This window comes from Aphelocoma coerulescens, chromosome 2 (assembly GCF_041296385.1).
Source record: "Aphelocoma coerulescens isolate FSJ_1873_10779 chromosome 2, UR_Acoe_1.0, whole genome shotgun sequence".
In the NCBI taxonomy this organism is placed as follows: Eukaryota; Metazoa; Chordata; class Aves; order Passeriformes; family Corvidae; genus Aphelocoma; species Aphelocoma coerulescens.
The window spans coordinates 12,030,156-12,047,257 of record NC_091015.1 but is presented as its reverse complement, the minus strand read 5'-3'; the positions used below and the strand labels follow the sequence as shown (position 1 = coordinate 12,047,257).

The 17,102-nt window shown below is 41.9% G+C and overlaps 1 protein-coding gene across 1 annotated transcript; it reads left to right on the top strand.

Moving 5' to 3' along the window:
* Positions 1–514: 514 nt before the first annotated feature.
* On the top strand, positions 515–9,604 carry KLF6 (KLF transcription factor 6). The gene is made up of 4 exons (XM_069006466.1): positions 515–1,004; positions 3,891–4,464; positions 6,185–6,308; positions 6,730–9,604. Exons 1-4 carry the CDS (start codon positions 903–905, stop codon positions 6,779–6,781), a joined length of 852 nt encoding a protein of 283 aa, XP_068862567.1. The 5' UTR covers positions 515–902; the 3' UTR covers positions 6,782–9,604.
* Positions 9,605–17,102: the final 7,498 nt, after the last annotated feature.

The following is a 17,102-nucleotide window of genomic DNA, read 5'->3' as shown; positions in this document are numbered from 1 at the left end:
TCACGGCTGCCCCCGGCCAGCCGGGACACTTGGGGACACCGCGCCGAGGCCCGGGGCTCACGGCCGCCCCCGCCTCACGGGACAGCCCCGCCACAGAGCGGGCCCGGCCCCGCAGCGCCCCCCGCGGCCAACGCCGGCAGCGCCGCGCGCCCGCCGCTCCCCTCCCCCGCGCGGCCGCCCCGCGCGCGCACACCGCCCCTTCGGAAAAAAAGCAGGCGCTGCTGCCCCGCTTTATATACCCTGCTAAAAATAGCCTGCCGCCGGGCCGGCCAATCAGGAGGGGGCGAATTTCGAATCGGGCCAATGGCGGGAGCCGTCACGGCCGGGCTCGGTCACGCCAGGAGGAGCCGCGATGTCTGCGGCGCGGCGATTGGGCGGCTCTGACGTCATCGGCACGCGGGTCGCGGGGCGCGCGGCGGGGATTGGGCGGCGGCGGCGGGCGGCGCGCCGGGATCACGCGGGGCGGGGGCGGGCGCGGGGGCGGGGCGGCGGCGCGGCCGGGCAGAGCTTTGAATAGGGAAGTTTTGCGGGGGGCTCCGCTCGCAGAGTCCGCGCCGTGTTTGCAAATATTGGGGCCGCTCCTGCGCCAGGTCCGCCGGCCGCGGGAGGGGGGACAGCCGCGCGCCCGCCCCGGGAGACGTCCTGCCCTGCTGTGCGATTAAACTTTGCATGAAACTTTGGGTCTTTTTTCCTCCCCGAGCTCCTCAAGGAATTAATATATATCTCTATATATACAATTTTTTTTTTTTTTCTTTTTTTCATCTCTGGAGGAAGGGGGGGGGGGCTTGGAAACTGAGAGCAGAGGTTGACACCCCCCCGCACACACCCCGCAACCCCTGCACATAAAGGAGGCATCTGTATTTTTGGTAACCAGCACTGACTTTGTTGTTGCAACTTGAGACATGGATGTTCTCCCAATGTGCAGCATCTTCCAGGAACTCCAGATTGTGCACGACACGGGTTACTTCTCAGCCTTGCCGTCCCTGGAGGAATATTGGCAACAGGTAAACGAGGATGTCGATGTTGTTGTTGTTGTCGGGGATTTTTTTTTAAAGCCGTATTAAAGGATAAAGGATGAGCGGATTTAAGAAAGAAAAAAAAAAAAAAAAAGAAAAAAAAAATCAAGCCCAAGTGTCAGCGAGGAGTTTGGGGAGAATTCAGCACAAATGTGTAGAGATGTTTTGAAGCAGGTGTTTCGGCTTTGAGCAGACGGCTGTCTGGGGGGAACAGTCCCGAGGCGGATGGAAGGAGCTGCGCATCCCCGTCTCTCGTTGTTTACCGCCGGCGCTGCCGGGGGCTGTCAGCGCCCGCGGCCGCTCCGCTCCGCAGCCGCGCGGAGCCGGCGCTCGCTCCACACCGAGTCCTGGCAAAAGTTTTGCGCTTGTACCAGGTCCAGACTCCACAGCTGGGTCTTGTCATCCGAGCTCCCTGCCTTGGCCAAGGGCTGCTCTGCGCCCTGTGCTGTGGGTTTGTTCTTTCTCTTTTTTTTTTTTTCTTCCCCTGCTGGTGTTGGTGTTTTTTTGTTTTGTTTAATTTTTTCCTGCAAATTTATACTATTATTCTTTTTGTTCCTGGCGAAGATGGGAGAAAAAGCCCTCCAGGAGTGTCGGTACACATGTCTGTGTGTGTGCATGTGTAAATACATGTATAGAGCGTGGCTGTTCCCAGAGCAGGGAGCTTTGTCGAGCCCGTGAGTTGTCAGTCATATGACAGCGATCCCCTTGTGCTAATTGCCCTGGCCGGGAAGGGAGAAGAACAGAGGCTCCTTCCCTTTAATGGACATAATTTTTTTTCCCTTTTTTTTTTTTTTTTTTTTTTTTTTTAATCCCTTTCTCTCCTTACTGTGATGCAAGCAGCGGGCTGGCAGGGTCTGACAGCCGTGCGGAGCTCGGGGCAGCGCGGCCGCCGCTCCGCTCGCCCCGCAGCGGGGGCTGCTCAGCCCGGCCACCGGATCAGATACCTGCTGGCTTTGCAGAACGACCGAAGGAGCCTTTCCCAGAAGGTTGAAATGCAAAGTGTTGCAACCTTCACATGCCTACTAATTGTATGCAATGACTTTTTTTTTCCTCCCTCCCCCCCGCTCCCCTTTCAGAGCGGCAGCTCCATAGTACGTGATTGAAATGGAGCTAAGTAGTTTCCTTCAGGCATTCGGGCGCTTGGCGAAGCGCCAGCCCTCGTTCCCAGTAGCCTTCAGAGGCATTTAAACTCGGAGAGCTTCACTCTGCTCCCCATTACTAATCTATCTAATGAGGAATTTAAATTAGCCGGGGATATGAAAGTTTAACAAGATCTTAATAAATGCTTTTTTTGCTTGTTTTCACGGAAAATCAAAGCACTATTGTGCTGTCTCTGTAGAAACCCTTTTTGTTTTTAACAGCATTGCAACCCAGTTCCCTAATTACAGACAGATACATAAATACCGTGTGCAACAGTGGGTTTGGTTTTGGGGGTTGTTTGTGGTTCTGATTTTTCTGTCCAATTTTTGCCTACACTCCGAGCCTGACCAGAGCATGTGACCCCGTTTGCTGGAGCGGTGCTGGGGGAGAAAAGAGGCTGCTCCCATGGCGGCTCTGCTCATGGGCAGATGGAAAGGGGCTGTGAGGGGAATGTGTGGCATTTGGGACCAGGTTTTGCTACCGGGCTTGGAAAATATGATCTAGCTAAAATAAGTCGCGTTTGATTTGGAAACTTGGTGTGTCCATTTTCTGTGTAAAGCTTCCATATGGCTCGTTTCCTATAGTGGAAAGAATAATCCCAAAACATCAGCTTGTTGCCATAACAGTTCACATTCTTTTTTTTTTTTTTTTTTTTTTTTTTTTTGTTCTCTGAAAATGGCTAGAAAGTCAGCAGGGTGAATTGAAATTGAAACCCACAGTTTCACCCATTTAGGGTGGTTTTGTTTTTTGTTTTGTTTCATGGAGTCGAGGGGAATGTGGTCGGGGGTAAGTTGTCCATGTACTGTTACATGTACATTTGCAGAGTACTTTCTTGGCAGATAGTCATGGTTTTAAAAGGAAGTCTCCTTTGGCATTGCGTGAAAGAAAGAGATGACTCATACAGTTGCACTCTTGGCCAGTAGATAAAGTTCTTGTTCATTGTGGGACTCCCAGCAGGACCTCAGAGTAATTTCCCGTGTCCCATCCTATAGAACAGTACATTTCTATTCTGGAACTTTTTTCCTCCCCTCTCCTCTGTTGTTGAAGTTCTCCATGTTCATCTGAACACGCATGGGAGCAGTTTGAGTTATGTGGTGTGCATGCCAGTGCGCTTGGAAATGACATTCTTTGAAAGTCGAGTGTGCTGTGTTCTCATGCACAGGAAATGGGAGGATGTCTGCTGCTCCATTGATGTTCCCAGAAGACAGGCCGGCAGCTCCGCAGCCTTGCTGAAATGTGGCTTTGTTTTCTGACGCAGAGTTAGGGTTTTTACTGGGTGTCAGAGCACATTGTATTCAGTTGGGTCCTTTCAGCCTCATGATTGTGTGAGAGAGATACAAAACAATTTGAAATTAGTCAAGGTGCAGGAGCGAAGCGTGGTTATATGTTGTGGTTCTCTATGGTCGTTTTCAACATCAGCCTACTGAAAACACAGATTTTATGATGAGAGCTATGATAATTTGACTGAGTCATTAGAATGCTATTTTGGAAACCAAAGCTGACTTGCACCTTCAGCTGTGTGTTTGAACTCCTGCCCAGGTCTCGAAAACTGATTTCTTTTCATCGTAACAGTCACCTAGTTACAGCTTGAGGAGCCTTTAATTTGTTTTGAACCTAGAAACCTCAAATCGAACATACTACATTCCTGCATGCTTTTTGAAGTGTAAAATAATTTGGTTTATTTTTAAACAGGCCTGTAACTTTTCTCTCTATTCTTACTTCTCTTTTACGTAGACATGTTTGGAGCTGGAACGGTATCTTCAGAGTGAACCCTGTTATGTTTCTGCATCTGAAATCAAATTTGATAGCCAGGAGGATCTCTGGACCAAAATTATTCTGGCACGTGAGAAAAAGGAGGAATCTGAACTGAAGAACACATGTGTCCCGAAAGAGGACAATCTTGCTAGTCAGAACTTAGAGACCAACAGTTTGAATTCTGATGTGAGCAGTGAATCTTCAGACAGCTCTGAGGAGCTCTCACCCACGACAAAGTTTACCTCTGACCCTATAAGTGATGTTTTAGCCAGTTCAGGAAACTTGAGTTCATCTGTCACTTCCACTCCCCCTTCGTCTCCTGAGCTGAGCAAGGAGCCTTCTTCCCAGATATGGAATTGTACGCCGGGTGAGTTGCATTCACCGGGGAAAATCCGTACCGGTACCACTGGAAAGACTGCAGAAAAAGGTACACCCTCCAATGGTGACACCTCGCCAGATGGCAGAAGGCGTGTTCACAGGTGTCATTTTAACGGTTGCAGAAAAGTTTACACCAAAAGTTCACATCTGAAAGCACATCAGCGCACTCATACAGGTTAGTAACCCTATGCTTCTTAAGAGCTGGCAACTACTGTAGGGAATACCCCTTGGTGGTGGTAGTGGTGTCACGGCATTACTCAATCACTGGGTGGTAGCCCAGGTTTGGAGAGATGATGTAATAGTAGCAGAGGCTTACCAGCATGGACGACATCACTCCCTCATTCTCTTCATGAGCCAGGGCAGTTGGTGGTGGATTAGACTGCTGTCATAGCAAATAGGAGCCACTTGTCTAAGCAGGCAGTAGTTGGGAAGCTGCAGCAGCACGTGGTCTTCAGGAGCAAAGGTCCAGCCAAAAATAGGTGCCAGGCCTTTCTTGATGATTATTTCTAAAGAAAAAGTGTGCTATGACTTTATTACTAAAAAAAAGGGATGTATATGCAAACATCGGTCAGATCACTAAATACTCTAAGAACTTGTTTTTATGCTTCAGACCACATCGGGTCTATTTTATCAGACATACCAAGGCCTTGATTATATTAAGTATAGCTATATTTGTAACTCGTTTAACACTTTAATGCGTGTCAACAGCAAAAAATCTTGGAAGGCCACTGTATGGTGTTGTCCTTCTGACATATCTGCCCAACTTAAAAATGCACCATCTACTGTATAATTTGATGCCAAATTACTGAGCAACAGCATTTTATTGTTATGAAACCTGAACTACAAATAACAATCCTGTGTGTTATTGGGAAAGAAAGTGAGGAAGATAGACACTTCAGGGCTTTTATAAATATTTTATGGTTGAACTAGCGTGCTGATGTGCTTGTTTGAGCATTATTATTTGACATCTCTTTATGACAGCAGTTAGATGCATAGAGCTATGCCTTGGCTCAATAGTCATGGCTTAATGTGAGGAGCTGGTTTGCTGTTCCTGGTGTACCAATGCAAACAACTATATGGATGGTTGTTTTGTTTTTTTTTTTCCCCCTAAGATGTGGGAAAGAGAATTCAAGGAAAAGATTCTATTTTGACTCATGTGCTCAGCATTTTGTGGCTTTTATGGGAAGTCTGAGCAAGCTCGGATGCTCCCATTGTCATGCAGAAGTCAGATAAAACAGGATTATTTCAAGAGAAAAAAACAACTTCCACTGAAACCGTGGTTGTTGAGCAGACATAAATAGCTGCCAGACTCAGAAGTATTGCAGAACTGGTGTTCTGGTGCTGTCTGGTTGAGAACGTTCCTGTGAATGGAAGTGGTATTTCTTGAATGCTGAAATAGCAGTATTCAAAGCGGTATGCAGGCTTTTCCAAGAATAAGTGGCTCAGCAGAAAGGAGGTTGCATGTTATGCAGATGAGTGAGTGACAGAGGACTTTGATGCAATACAGTAGCCTAATTGCATTTTGGAGCCTAGCTGTGCTGTCTTTAATCACCTTTATGAGGTGAATGGTACCTGTTTGGGAGTAAGCCTGCCATTTATGGATGAACAGGAATGGTAGAGGGCTGGATTCCTTTGTTTCCTGGAAGCCTGTTAAATCACTTTTTTTAAATTAATATTTTTCGTAAGAGTGAGATTATTTGATGTGATGTTGCAGCAAGGTAAGTAGGAATCGTGGGTGAATTTTCTGAGCCTTCTATGCTTACGTGTTCTGAAGCATTCAGATAGGTTAAATAAAATTGTCTGTCTTTGGGGAAGTGAAGGAGGTTTACATAGAAAATGATAGAACCTGTCTTTGAATGAAATCATGACTAACATGTAATCTGCTTTCTTTGTAGGGGAAAAGCCTTACAGATGTTCATGGGAAGGGTGTGAGTGGCGTTTTGCAAGAAGTGATGAATTAACCAGACACTTCAGAAAGCACACTGGTGCCAAGCCTTTTAAATGTAGTCACTGTGACAGGTATGTGACTGAAGTGCACCCTTTTAAATAGTTATTTTTAATGCTTGTTGGAAAGCCAGTCTAGGCTGCTTTTTGCTTGTGTAGGAATTATTTGGGAACATAACCGCGTCTGGTAGTTTTAAGGAACTACTGCATATTTAGACTAGAAAAACCCTTCCATTTTACTGATCATTGGGAAGTGGTTTGTAGCCTGATCTTGCAGATGAATGTCGAGAAGTCCACAGTGTTACCACCCATCTGCAGAGCTCCTGGGTGCCCAGAGACACCTTGAGTACTCCCGTGTATCCCGGGAATGCCAAATCCCTCCTCCACCAGCTGTGTTTTGGAGCAGCAGAGCAAGGGGAGGTGCCTCAGCCCCGCGTGTTGCGTCGCGTGTGCCGGCGGCCGTGGGCTAACGCACAGCCTCACTCTTGCCTTGCAGGTGTTTTTCCAGGTCTGACCACCTGGCCCTTCACATGAAGAGACACCTCTGAATGGGTCAAGAGGTGAATCCTGCGGGCTAAGAGGCGTCAAGGTTGAAGAGCCTTGAGCGGAGGGATGCGTGTTCCAGCCAAAGCATGCCATTTTGCACCCTACCCAGTTGCCTCCAGGACCTCACTTCCTTGAAGGTCTTTTGAGGGCTAATAAGTCATGTAAGAACGGCATAGCAACCGCGGTGCGTGATGTTTGGGATTTCCTGGACTCATACACTGGTATCTAACCTTCTGAGTGGCTCCTAAGCCTTTGCCGTGAGCATGTGCACTGAGAATGTTAATGATTGGGCGACTGTATGCGATGAGGATCTCTTGATGACTGTATGCTGAGGCACATTTTTTTTCTTGTGGTTGTTTTATAACTGTAAGAGAAAAAAAATAGTCTGAATGTCTTGTATGTGAGGAATATCTTGTGAGATGGGACGACCACCAATCATTTCCAAGGGGTGGGGGGAGGGGTGTCTGCACCTTTTTAGAGGGAAAACCTGAGAGGGGAAAGGGGGGAATAAAAAGAGTCAGGATGCCAGAATGGAAATGGGGGACCTCCCTGTTCCTGTGTGAGAGGAGCTTTAGGTGTCTGGTGCAGCTATTAAACGTGCAATGTGTCAAGTAGCTTGTTTTACTTGCTACAGAGCTCATTTGTAATCCATTGTATAAGCTGTGTATTTACAAATGTAACACAACTATAACTTTTCATTATAATACAAAGGTTATTGCATGGTTCTGGGGAACTATATGCTTTTCCATTCTTTAATCAGGACTGCAGTTTTGATTCCAGTTAAGAGCAGCTAAAATACAATTGGTCTAATGTTACATAATGTATGGAACATGAATAATTTTTTTGTTGGGTGGATAAAACCACTATTGGTTAGAAACTGATTTTTCTCATGCAGCTAATTTTTCTCTTATTTATGCCTTGAGGACTAACTTCTGGTTTTCTAGCTGTTAATGCACTGTTGACCTTAATAATGGTGCCTTATGCAAGTGACCTTCTCTTGCAGGGGGTCTTATACAGGGGTATGGGTGATGCATGCTTTATTAAGGCTCTCTTTTCACCTGGCATTGTACTGTATCAAATGTATAATATGAGGGGAAAAAAAGGTTACTTCCAGGGTCCTCCTTCACAAAGACAAATATAGAGAAAAGTCATTCATGTCAGTACAGTATTTGTTTAACTTAGACAATTTGACTGTGTTACAGTATAATGCATATGCCAATTGAATACCTGACCAGTTCTGCCACCTTGAGACTTTTTTTATATTGACCTTGCACAACAACTGTGTATATACACACCCCAACTGTACTTAATATGTCCAGTTTTCATACATATTAAAGATACAGAAGTATTAAAAGATGTATTTGCTTAAAAGGCACAAGTTTCACATCTATATATCTAGCTATCTGTTGGTCATACAGAAAGAAACTATATTACTTTTTTTTTTTAAAAGTGGGCAGAAAAATAATTGTGTATGTATATTTGTGTGTACAGTCTGTGTATGTGTGTATATATATAGATAATATATAAATATTTTTTTTAAAAGGAAAAAATTAGAACACATAGCTAGAAAATGCCACAGCCCATCAAAATATTCCCGCTCCCCCTTCCCCCCCGCAATACGGTCATTAAGGAGACAAAGAAATGAAAGATACAGTTAATTAAAATCTAGCATTTTTAGAGGCTTTACCTTTAGCTTAATGGTATGCTAAAGGCTTTGTTGGCATTCAGTCCTTCTCAGACTGCTGACTGTGTTTTGTAGTTATTAGGTTGTCTGGAATAGCGTATCTGTGGCCATTTAAGAATGATATGAACCGAATATTGGCATGCTAAAAGAATATTAGCTGTGTGCAGAAGAAGTACACTCGGGTTTTGGCCTTCCAGCTTACTGGAGGACCTGTAAGTGAGCTAGTCGTTGTGGTGGTTGAGCTCTAATTTTACATAGTTCAGCTAAAATAAAGACTGTTTTTTCCTAGAGTAGGTATAGTCTGTCCAAAACCAGTTTTGTTTTGTTTTTTTTAAACCAGCTCACTACAGTCGATGCAATGAAACATGTGACCTGTTTCTTTTACTATTAATTATCAGTCTTGCTTACTCTGCTAATATTTTGGTATATCTTCCTGGAAATGTATGTAGATAAGTGGTTTAAAAAAAGTATATGCAAGTGATCTGGTTCTATGGAACACACAGGCTTAAATCATTCTCATTTCATTTTTGGTTTAAATTGCCTGAATATGCACTTTTTTTTTCTTCCCCCCAAACAGACAAAATTTTCCAGAAAATGGATTTCTATTTACGATTGGGTTTTGTTGTGTTTTTAACTCCTTGTTTGCATTGTCCTTGGCTTAGCCGTAATTCTTATAAACAAGAAATTAAAAAAAAAAAAAAAAAAAAGGAAAGAAAAGCAAAAACAAACAAACAAAAAACCAACCCCAAACAAAAAAAAAACTTGCACTGGCTTGTCTCAATTGTGAAATACCATCAGACTTGTGTGGATGGGGTGGGGCTGTGTGCCATATGTCAAATGCCTGTAATTTTCTTAATAAGCAAGTACATTTTGTTCAGGTGATAACTGAGCCTCAATCAAGCTGAAAAATAAAAAAAAAATAAAACATTTTTGCTTGAAATTTAAGAAGAAAAAGTTTCTATTAGTGAAATTTCTTTTTTTGTTTTTGAAGCACCCTGTTATCTAAAGAATCTCTTTGTAAGATTTTTGTAAAAATTTTGTTTTACAAGATTTTATTTGAAATTGTTTTTTGCAAGATTGTTATATTTCTGTATGAATGTATTTTTTATTGGAATAACATAAAAAGAAATTCTTATCAGCATCATGTGTCTGTTTTCATATTTCTCCTCTCTAAGTCTTATACACCAAACAATGTCAAGTACTATGTTGCTGCTTTGTCTTCAGTCCCTCCTGGTCACGGGTACAAACACCTTTGGGTCAGGTCACTTTGTGGAAGACAAACCCTGTTGGGAAAATAATTTTGGCAGTAGAAACTAGAAGTTCTTCCATATCTGAAAAGCTGCTCTTGACTCATGGTTTGTCTCAGCGGAATAAATAGTTAATGTGATTGTTGCTGCAAGACTGCACCTTCATTTCAAATCGTTTGTTCTGGAGAGGTGAATGCACATGGGACGAGTTTGGCGTGTGGGAAAGGAGGTTCAGTGGGCATTCAAAGGGAAGGACAAAGCCAGAAAGGGCTGCAGGCAGGCACCTGTCCTTGGCAGTGGCTGCAGAGTGTGGACTTTGGAGCTGCCTGGTCCATGGGGAAGCAAGCCCAAAACCTTGAGGTGCAGCTGTGGGAAGGAACTGCATCCGATCTGCCTGCTCCAGACACACATCCGAGGCTGCTGTAGGGCTGACCTGACCCATATGGTGGTGGTGACCTTCAACCAGTTGAACACAAGCCTCTCTGAACCACATTCTTTCAGAGCAGTGGCTCTTCAAAGCATGTGTGGCATGCACCCTGGCTCGGGACCCATGCAGAACTTGTTTGATGTTGCCTTGTGGCTCCTGCTTCACTCATGCTGGTGTTAAAAGTCCCTCAAGCATCGAGTAAAAACATTGGCAAAATGGCAGAGTTTTATGCTGAGAAACTGGCTTTGAACATGTGAATTCAGTTCATGTTAACATATCCTGGATTTAGATGATTTAGAAATGGTCTAAAATAATGCAAAAGAACTGGAACAATAAATACAGGTTAAGGCAGAAGCAATGTGGAAAAGGGACCCATGCCACCTTCCTCAGTTAGCCCTGCAGTGGACTAGTAAATAGACAGAATGCCTCCGTTAGGCATGGCAGAAATGGTAATTTAAGCAAATTAATGATCTGCAATGGGAGGGGTACATTAAATTTTACAACTGGTATGATATTTCAAATAATGAAATGCAGTAGTCTTCTGGGAAACTTAACGTTTCAATAGAAATAGAAAAGGTTACTGAGGTTTAGGGATTGAGATATTTTGCCTTCTCATGTAGAAATGGAAATATTTTTAAAGAACTGAGCTTGACCTCCTTGGAGATTCTCCACCCAAAATGTTCAGTGGGTGTGTAATATAGAACAAGGATTGGCAAATTTTTTCCTGTTTATTTGGTGTGTGTCATCTAGGGCTGTGTCATACTCTACCTTTAAAAAAAAGTCTGAAAACTCCTTTATTAAGGATGTTATTGAGATCCCACTTTTTTTTTTTTTTTTTTTTTTTTTAATTCTCAGATTGTACTAAAAAAACAGCAGTGTGTGCAGGAAAAAAAGTACTGACAGCTATTGGGCAACAAGGAAACTACAAAGCAGAAAGCAATAGTGCATTTCAACATGCACATCTACTGCAGGTTTGCTTAATTCTGGATTTTGAAATGCAGAGCAGAGGGGAGCAGACATGAATTTGAGGGTGAAAAAGTCAGATTGCTGAGGTATGGACATGGTTTAGTAGCCTCTGCAAGTTCCAACAGCTTCAGCTGAGGTTAGAAAGGTGAAAAGGAGGACAGAGCCTGTGAGCCAATGTGTTAGCACAGAGGTTAGATATGGCATGTTTGTGCAATGGTCAAGATGAAACGTTAAAATCCCATAACAACCCATTTGGGTGTGTGTTTGGGGTTTTTTTTATCCTTTTGAGTGTGAAAAATCCAGGCATACAAGTGGTCAGTGCAAGTAGGGCGTATCACAGTTTACCAACTTATTTGAACAACTGTTTATTATAAATACAGCATGACTTTGAAGTTCACAATAGACAAATGATTACTGTTTTATTAAATTGGATGTTCATATTCTTTAGAAGTTACTGATTGTCTCTCCTTCAAACCATATCACAGTTGGAAATAGACTGAGTCTGGAATTGTGCTTGTTAAGGCATGTTGAAAACAAGCTGTATTTTATTCTTTCCTCTTTAGGAGTTGCTAATGGTATCTCTGCCTTCATGTCTATCTCTTACGTCTTCCATTCTTCTCAACTACCTGAGCATTTGCTCTTTATTTTCTTTAATTGCTCTGAAAGCTCTGAGGAAAAAACAACCTCTGTAAATCACACAAATAGCAGCTGCAAAACTTGAAACAAGGAGAAGGAAGAACACTATGGCTATTGTTTCAAAAAGTAGCTGAGTGTTCTTTATGCAGCACCAAAGGAGTACGTGACCTTACATATTCACACAACAGGGAGACAACATTTGATAAGAGGAAAGCTTCATGGTCCATCCATTGGAGGTCTCCTCAGCCTTGTCTGGAGAGTGGAGTTCAGGTAGGCTGAAACAGTAAGGGGAGCTCTCACTGCACAAGATTGTGTGGGGGGACACAGGTAAAAAAGGTTTCCCCTCCACTTTTTAAAGAATGAAAGGCCTGGTATTTCTTCTTTGTTCCTCCATTTCTTCAGTAATTCCTTGGAGAAGAAATGGCTTAGATAGGAAATCTCTGCACTATTTCTTCCTCAAGCTGCTGCAGATTTGTCCCCTCTGGTAGCATTGGTTTATAGACTCAGCAACAATACCAGTACTCCAGTTCTTTATTTCTGGTGACAAGAGGTTACCAAGCAGCTCGTACTTCCACAGAAGTCTGCCTGCTTTTGCCTCATCAAATGGGGTTGTGTAGCCAAGAGGCATTAACAGGTACTTCTGAAATAAAGCCCCTGACATGGCAAGAAACTCTGCTGAGATTATACAGTCCAAAGCAATGGTATCTTTATATTTTTTCCCTTTAGCTCTTTTACCTCCACACTGGCTGTTTCATCCCTTATTCATGGTCCTTAGATATATGGCATTTATTTTTGATCAAACCTGTAGCAATACTGTCTCATAACCATTTGAGCCCGTACATTTAAGGGAGAATGAGCAGACAGAGTATTGCTTTTGCACACAGGTCTACAGAGGTTTAATCAGTCTAGGATTCATTGGAGCTACCCTGGGAAATAAGGGTTTGCAGGTTCATACATTAATATTGCGAGGCCTTGGTCAAAAGCTCGTTTAAGTCAAGGAGAAATTCCTCACTGAATTCGACTTGCTCCACACACAGTCATTTTTTCATAGAGCTGAACCTGAGGAGAAAGTACATTTGAAATCCATTCAGAACCAAATTTTCACTCAATGACATTTATGACTATATTTTGTCCATTTCCTGTTGCACATTTGATAGCTGGAGTTCACAAATACAAGCGGTGCAAAGACGATCTTTCTTTTAACAGAAGTGTGATTTTTTTTCCTTCTGAAATTTATTTTTGATTGCAGACTGATGATAAACCCTGTAATTTGTTCTGCAGTTTCACTTACACAACAGCTACATAATAATTTTGTAAGTTATAGCAGTGACTATTTTAAACTGCAATGGTTTCAATTGGAATGCTTCATGAAGTATTAGCTGAGGAATTATTAACTGGAGAAATTAACTGGATTTGTAGGATACCATAGCAACAAAGGTGGCCTATGGCTTTAAAAAAAATTGCTGCATCAGATATGAGCCAGCACATTTTGTTAAAATGGAGAGAAACTATTCAGACTTTGCAATTGAAGCTACAGATCGGTCGTGTTCTTGAAGTATAGGTTTATAATTTGTCACAGGAAAATAACTCCATAAAGCAAAACCGCTAAGGTGTTTTAAGATGATCTATTATGTGGAGGTGTCTAGTACAGCCATTTTGGATCGGTGTCATGATAGGAAACAGATGGTATATATGTTTATATTTAACATTTAAGGAGGTATGGAAAGCAATTGGGAGGTGATGTATTTTGTTAATGGGCGAGTAAAGCCTCATCTGTACAATTAAAATAGAATGTAAAAAACAAGCAACGTTTTTTCAGCACAAATGAGGCAATGCAACAACAGCTTAAGTAGATTTATTTTACTTGTTTCACTTTAAATAATTTTAATGAGAAATTCTCTAAATGTTTTTGAGTGGAGATAGAAAGTAATCTGGTAACCACATGTCTCGATGTATGCCAAGCTGTTCTTTAACAGCACTTTCTTTCAATACAATATAAATTTAGCTGGAATTAGCATTGCTGAATATTAGTCCCTCAGTGCCTTACTTGCTAAACCTCCATATTCTTTTTATTGCCTCTGTGCATTTCAGAAGCAGAGTGTGTGGTCAGTTCTGGACAAAGGCAAATTATCTAATGGGGCTGGGGAAGGCAATATATTGGTGAATTCTGTAGCAAACAGCTCAGTAATAATTCAGGAAGGTTGCAGATCTGCACTGGATACAGTAATATATTTTTCTTGTAATGTGCTACCTTTTGGATTTGATACTGAATATATCAAAAATCTAGTTATGCATGCAAAGCTGTATTTTTCTGAGTTTTATGTACTTCACCTTACACATGCAGTAGTATGTTTTTTCATTTATAAGATTTATCTTTGAACATGCACCAATATGACTAATGCTCATTTCCAAGCTCTGGTAGGCAAGTTACTCAGTCTTCTGGGGTTTACTTTATTTGTTTTTGCTAAGTATGAAGAGGACATTGAGGGCAACTGGATTTTAGTAGATCCTCACTGTAATTAATTATTCATCAGCAGTAGAGGTATTAGCAGCAGCAGTCAGACATGCAGAGGAGGCTGAGATCTTGCTGTTGTGAACCTTACAGGGAGAGAGGCTCTTCCATTCAGGTTCTGCCTAATTAGGCCACGACACATTTGGAATTACCCCTATCCAAAGAAAGAGAAAGAAGTTTTACAACCTGTTCTGATGATCTCAGCATTTTTTCTTTTTCTGGTCAGACAGATAACCCTGGTGATATTATAATATCCATATTATAATTCCGTTCAGTCCCCCTGTCTGTCACAGATGGATTAACTCTGGACTCATTCTCCCCAGGATGGGAAATCCCCATGCAGAGCATGGGGTTCCAATGCATTTTAGTGGGCATTTTTAGGTGGGACTTTATAATGCCCACCCCTTTCTCACATAATTGAGTTATTTCTTATTTCATAATTTTGTTTTCTATTTCTAACTTCCTTCTGTCAATAACTTTGGTAAATTCTATGTGAAATTATTTGGGTCTACTGATATTTCTTCTTAATTTGAAAAATTGTTCAGAATTAATCTTTTATCCCATAGATAGAAAGGAGTAAATAAGAGATGTAATAATGTTATAGTATTAATGGGATTTGAGCCTTGGTAGGAAATAGATGCATTATTCATAAGGATTGATGGTCTTTAGTGTCCTAGCCGCCCCTTATGGGGCTTTGGAGGTATTAGACTGGTCACTGGAGAGAGGGTTGCTCTAATGCTCAATAAGCTAGACTAAAAATATCACTAGAATTATAAGCAAAAAAACTAATCAAATCCTAAATATAAATGTGATGATACAAATCCATCCCCTAGTTATCTCCAGAAACCACCCTGCCTCAAAGGGTTGTCAGTGACTTGTCCCTTATTATCTTTAATCAAGCAGAAGAGAGAGGCATTGAACGCCACAGTGGGTCTGTATAACAAGGCACTGCAGGTGAAATCCATAGCCTGTGCTTCCCGCTATCCATGTGCTGCCGGCCGGCCCCGGCTCCGCCAGCCAGGGAGAGGGCAGCGAGGAGACAAAGGGATGCAGTGTTTGCACAGGGCCTCTGAAGTCCTCTGTAGCTTCTCCTAATTTCCATCCCCGAATGCTTCATCAGGCAAAACCAGCCTGGATGCCTGTAGGTAAAAATTATGTGGTAACACGCAACAAAGAAGCTGACTAAAGGAGATTTCTGCAATAAGGTTTCCAGCACTTACACAGATGGGATCTACCCAGACTCTGGTCTCTGTGCTCTGTGACAGGACATTATTTATCTTAATTATAATGGATAACTTAAAAAAAAAAAAAAAAAAAAAAAAAAAAAGGACTGCATATTCTTTCATGTATCCAAGCAGATAAGGCATTACAGTTAGAATTTTTGTCAGAGAAGCTAAAACTGCTAGCCACCAAACAAATGTAACTGTGTAATTCAATATTAAAAAATATCTTTTTCATTAGACATTAAATATCTTGGGATAATGAGGTCATAAAAGACTAATGTGTTTGGCCAGGAGAGAGAAGAACATTCATAAAAGAAGAGCTGTGGGATACAGCTCCTTTTGGCACACAAAGTCTGCTCAGGTGGTTCAGTGTAGAGCAGATTTAAGCTTCAATTATGAAATAAGGTCTGTGCACACACCCTTCTGACCCCCACCTGAGATACCCCAAACCATACAGGACTGCTTTGGAACACCCCAAAGGACAGGGGCCATCTCTGAAAAGGGACGTGAAGTCCCAGAAAGAGGAAGATGTCCTCAGCCAAAGTCTGGGGTGCACCAGGACCCTGCAGGTGATAAACTCAAGTGGAAAAAGTGGTCAAGCTTCAGGAAGAATGTAGATATTTGTGATACTGGTGTTTGAAAACACAAATTAGAGCAAGGGCGCTGAGACAAAACCTTCAGCCTTCATACAGTAACACTTGGCTTTTGTCAGTGTTTGGTAAGAGGTGCTCAGCTTTACGCCTGCCTAGGTACCCCTTACCAGAAAAGGAAGCAGAACCCCCATATGCTTTGCTGTGTCCTTTAGGCCCATGACATGTAAGTTTGAGCTTACATTTTAAGTCTAAAGAACTCAATATGAAGGCACTAACAAAGAAAAAATAATGACAGACTATTAGGACCCCAAGAATTTAATATTTTTATTTAAAATTTATATACATGTGCACACACATGCATAAATGGAAACAGATTTTCTTGTCTAGGATTTTTATTTTCTGTGTAATATCACATTCCAATAGAACAGTGTCCTTAAGGAGTCATCTGTGGGATTGATAATAGTATTTCAGAGTTAACCTAGAGTGTAAGGTGAAACAAGCTGAAAACACTAAACAAAATCAAACAGTCTGTTATAGTGAAACAGATGAAAAAAAAACCCCAAAAACAACACCAAAAAACATTAAAGGCAAAAAAATAAAGCCAACTTTTAAGGTGGTTTTGTTTTGGTTTGGTTTGGTTTGGTTTGGTTTTTTAATCTAACACTTTGTGGGAATATGAGTAAGTAAATACATCAACATTGAAGTTGTTGATGGTTATTTTCAATGAATCATAGATCCTAGTTTCCACAAGTTAGGGACCAGCTCTTTTAAAAATACAAATCACTAAGTGAAAGGTTGTCTTAAGTGTCTGAAAATTATATTTTTGGGATTTTGTTTACAAATTTAAATTCTGTATTTTGGATCCAGCAGAGTGCATTTGGAACACATTTTCATGATATTTTTTACAATAGAAGTTAGAAACTTCTGTTTTAAAAATGAAAATTATGAAACTAAAAAATAAAAAAAGCAAGTTACTCAAGGTCATACAATGAAATGGTGTGAATTGGTCATGCTGAGGCAAGTGTGTGCAAATGA

Excerpts from the sequence above, each read along its gene's own strand:
- KLF6 (XM_069006466.1), top strand. The coding sequence starts at position 903 with ATGGATGTTCTCCCAATGTGCAGCATCTTCCAGGAACTCCAGATTGTG. Across the intron at positions 4,465-6,184 it reads ACATCAGCGCACTCATACAG|GGGAAAAGCCTTACAGATGT; the intron begins GTTAGTAACCCT and ends CTTTCTTTGTAG. Across the intron at positions 6,309-6,729 it reads AAATGTAGTCACTGTGACAG|GTGTTTTTCCAGGTCTGACC; the intron begins GTATGTGACTGA and ends CTTGCCTTGCAG.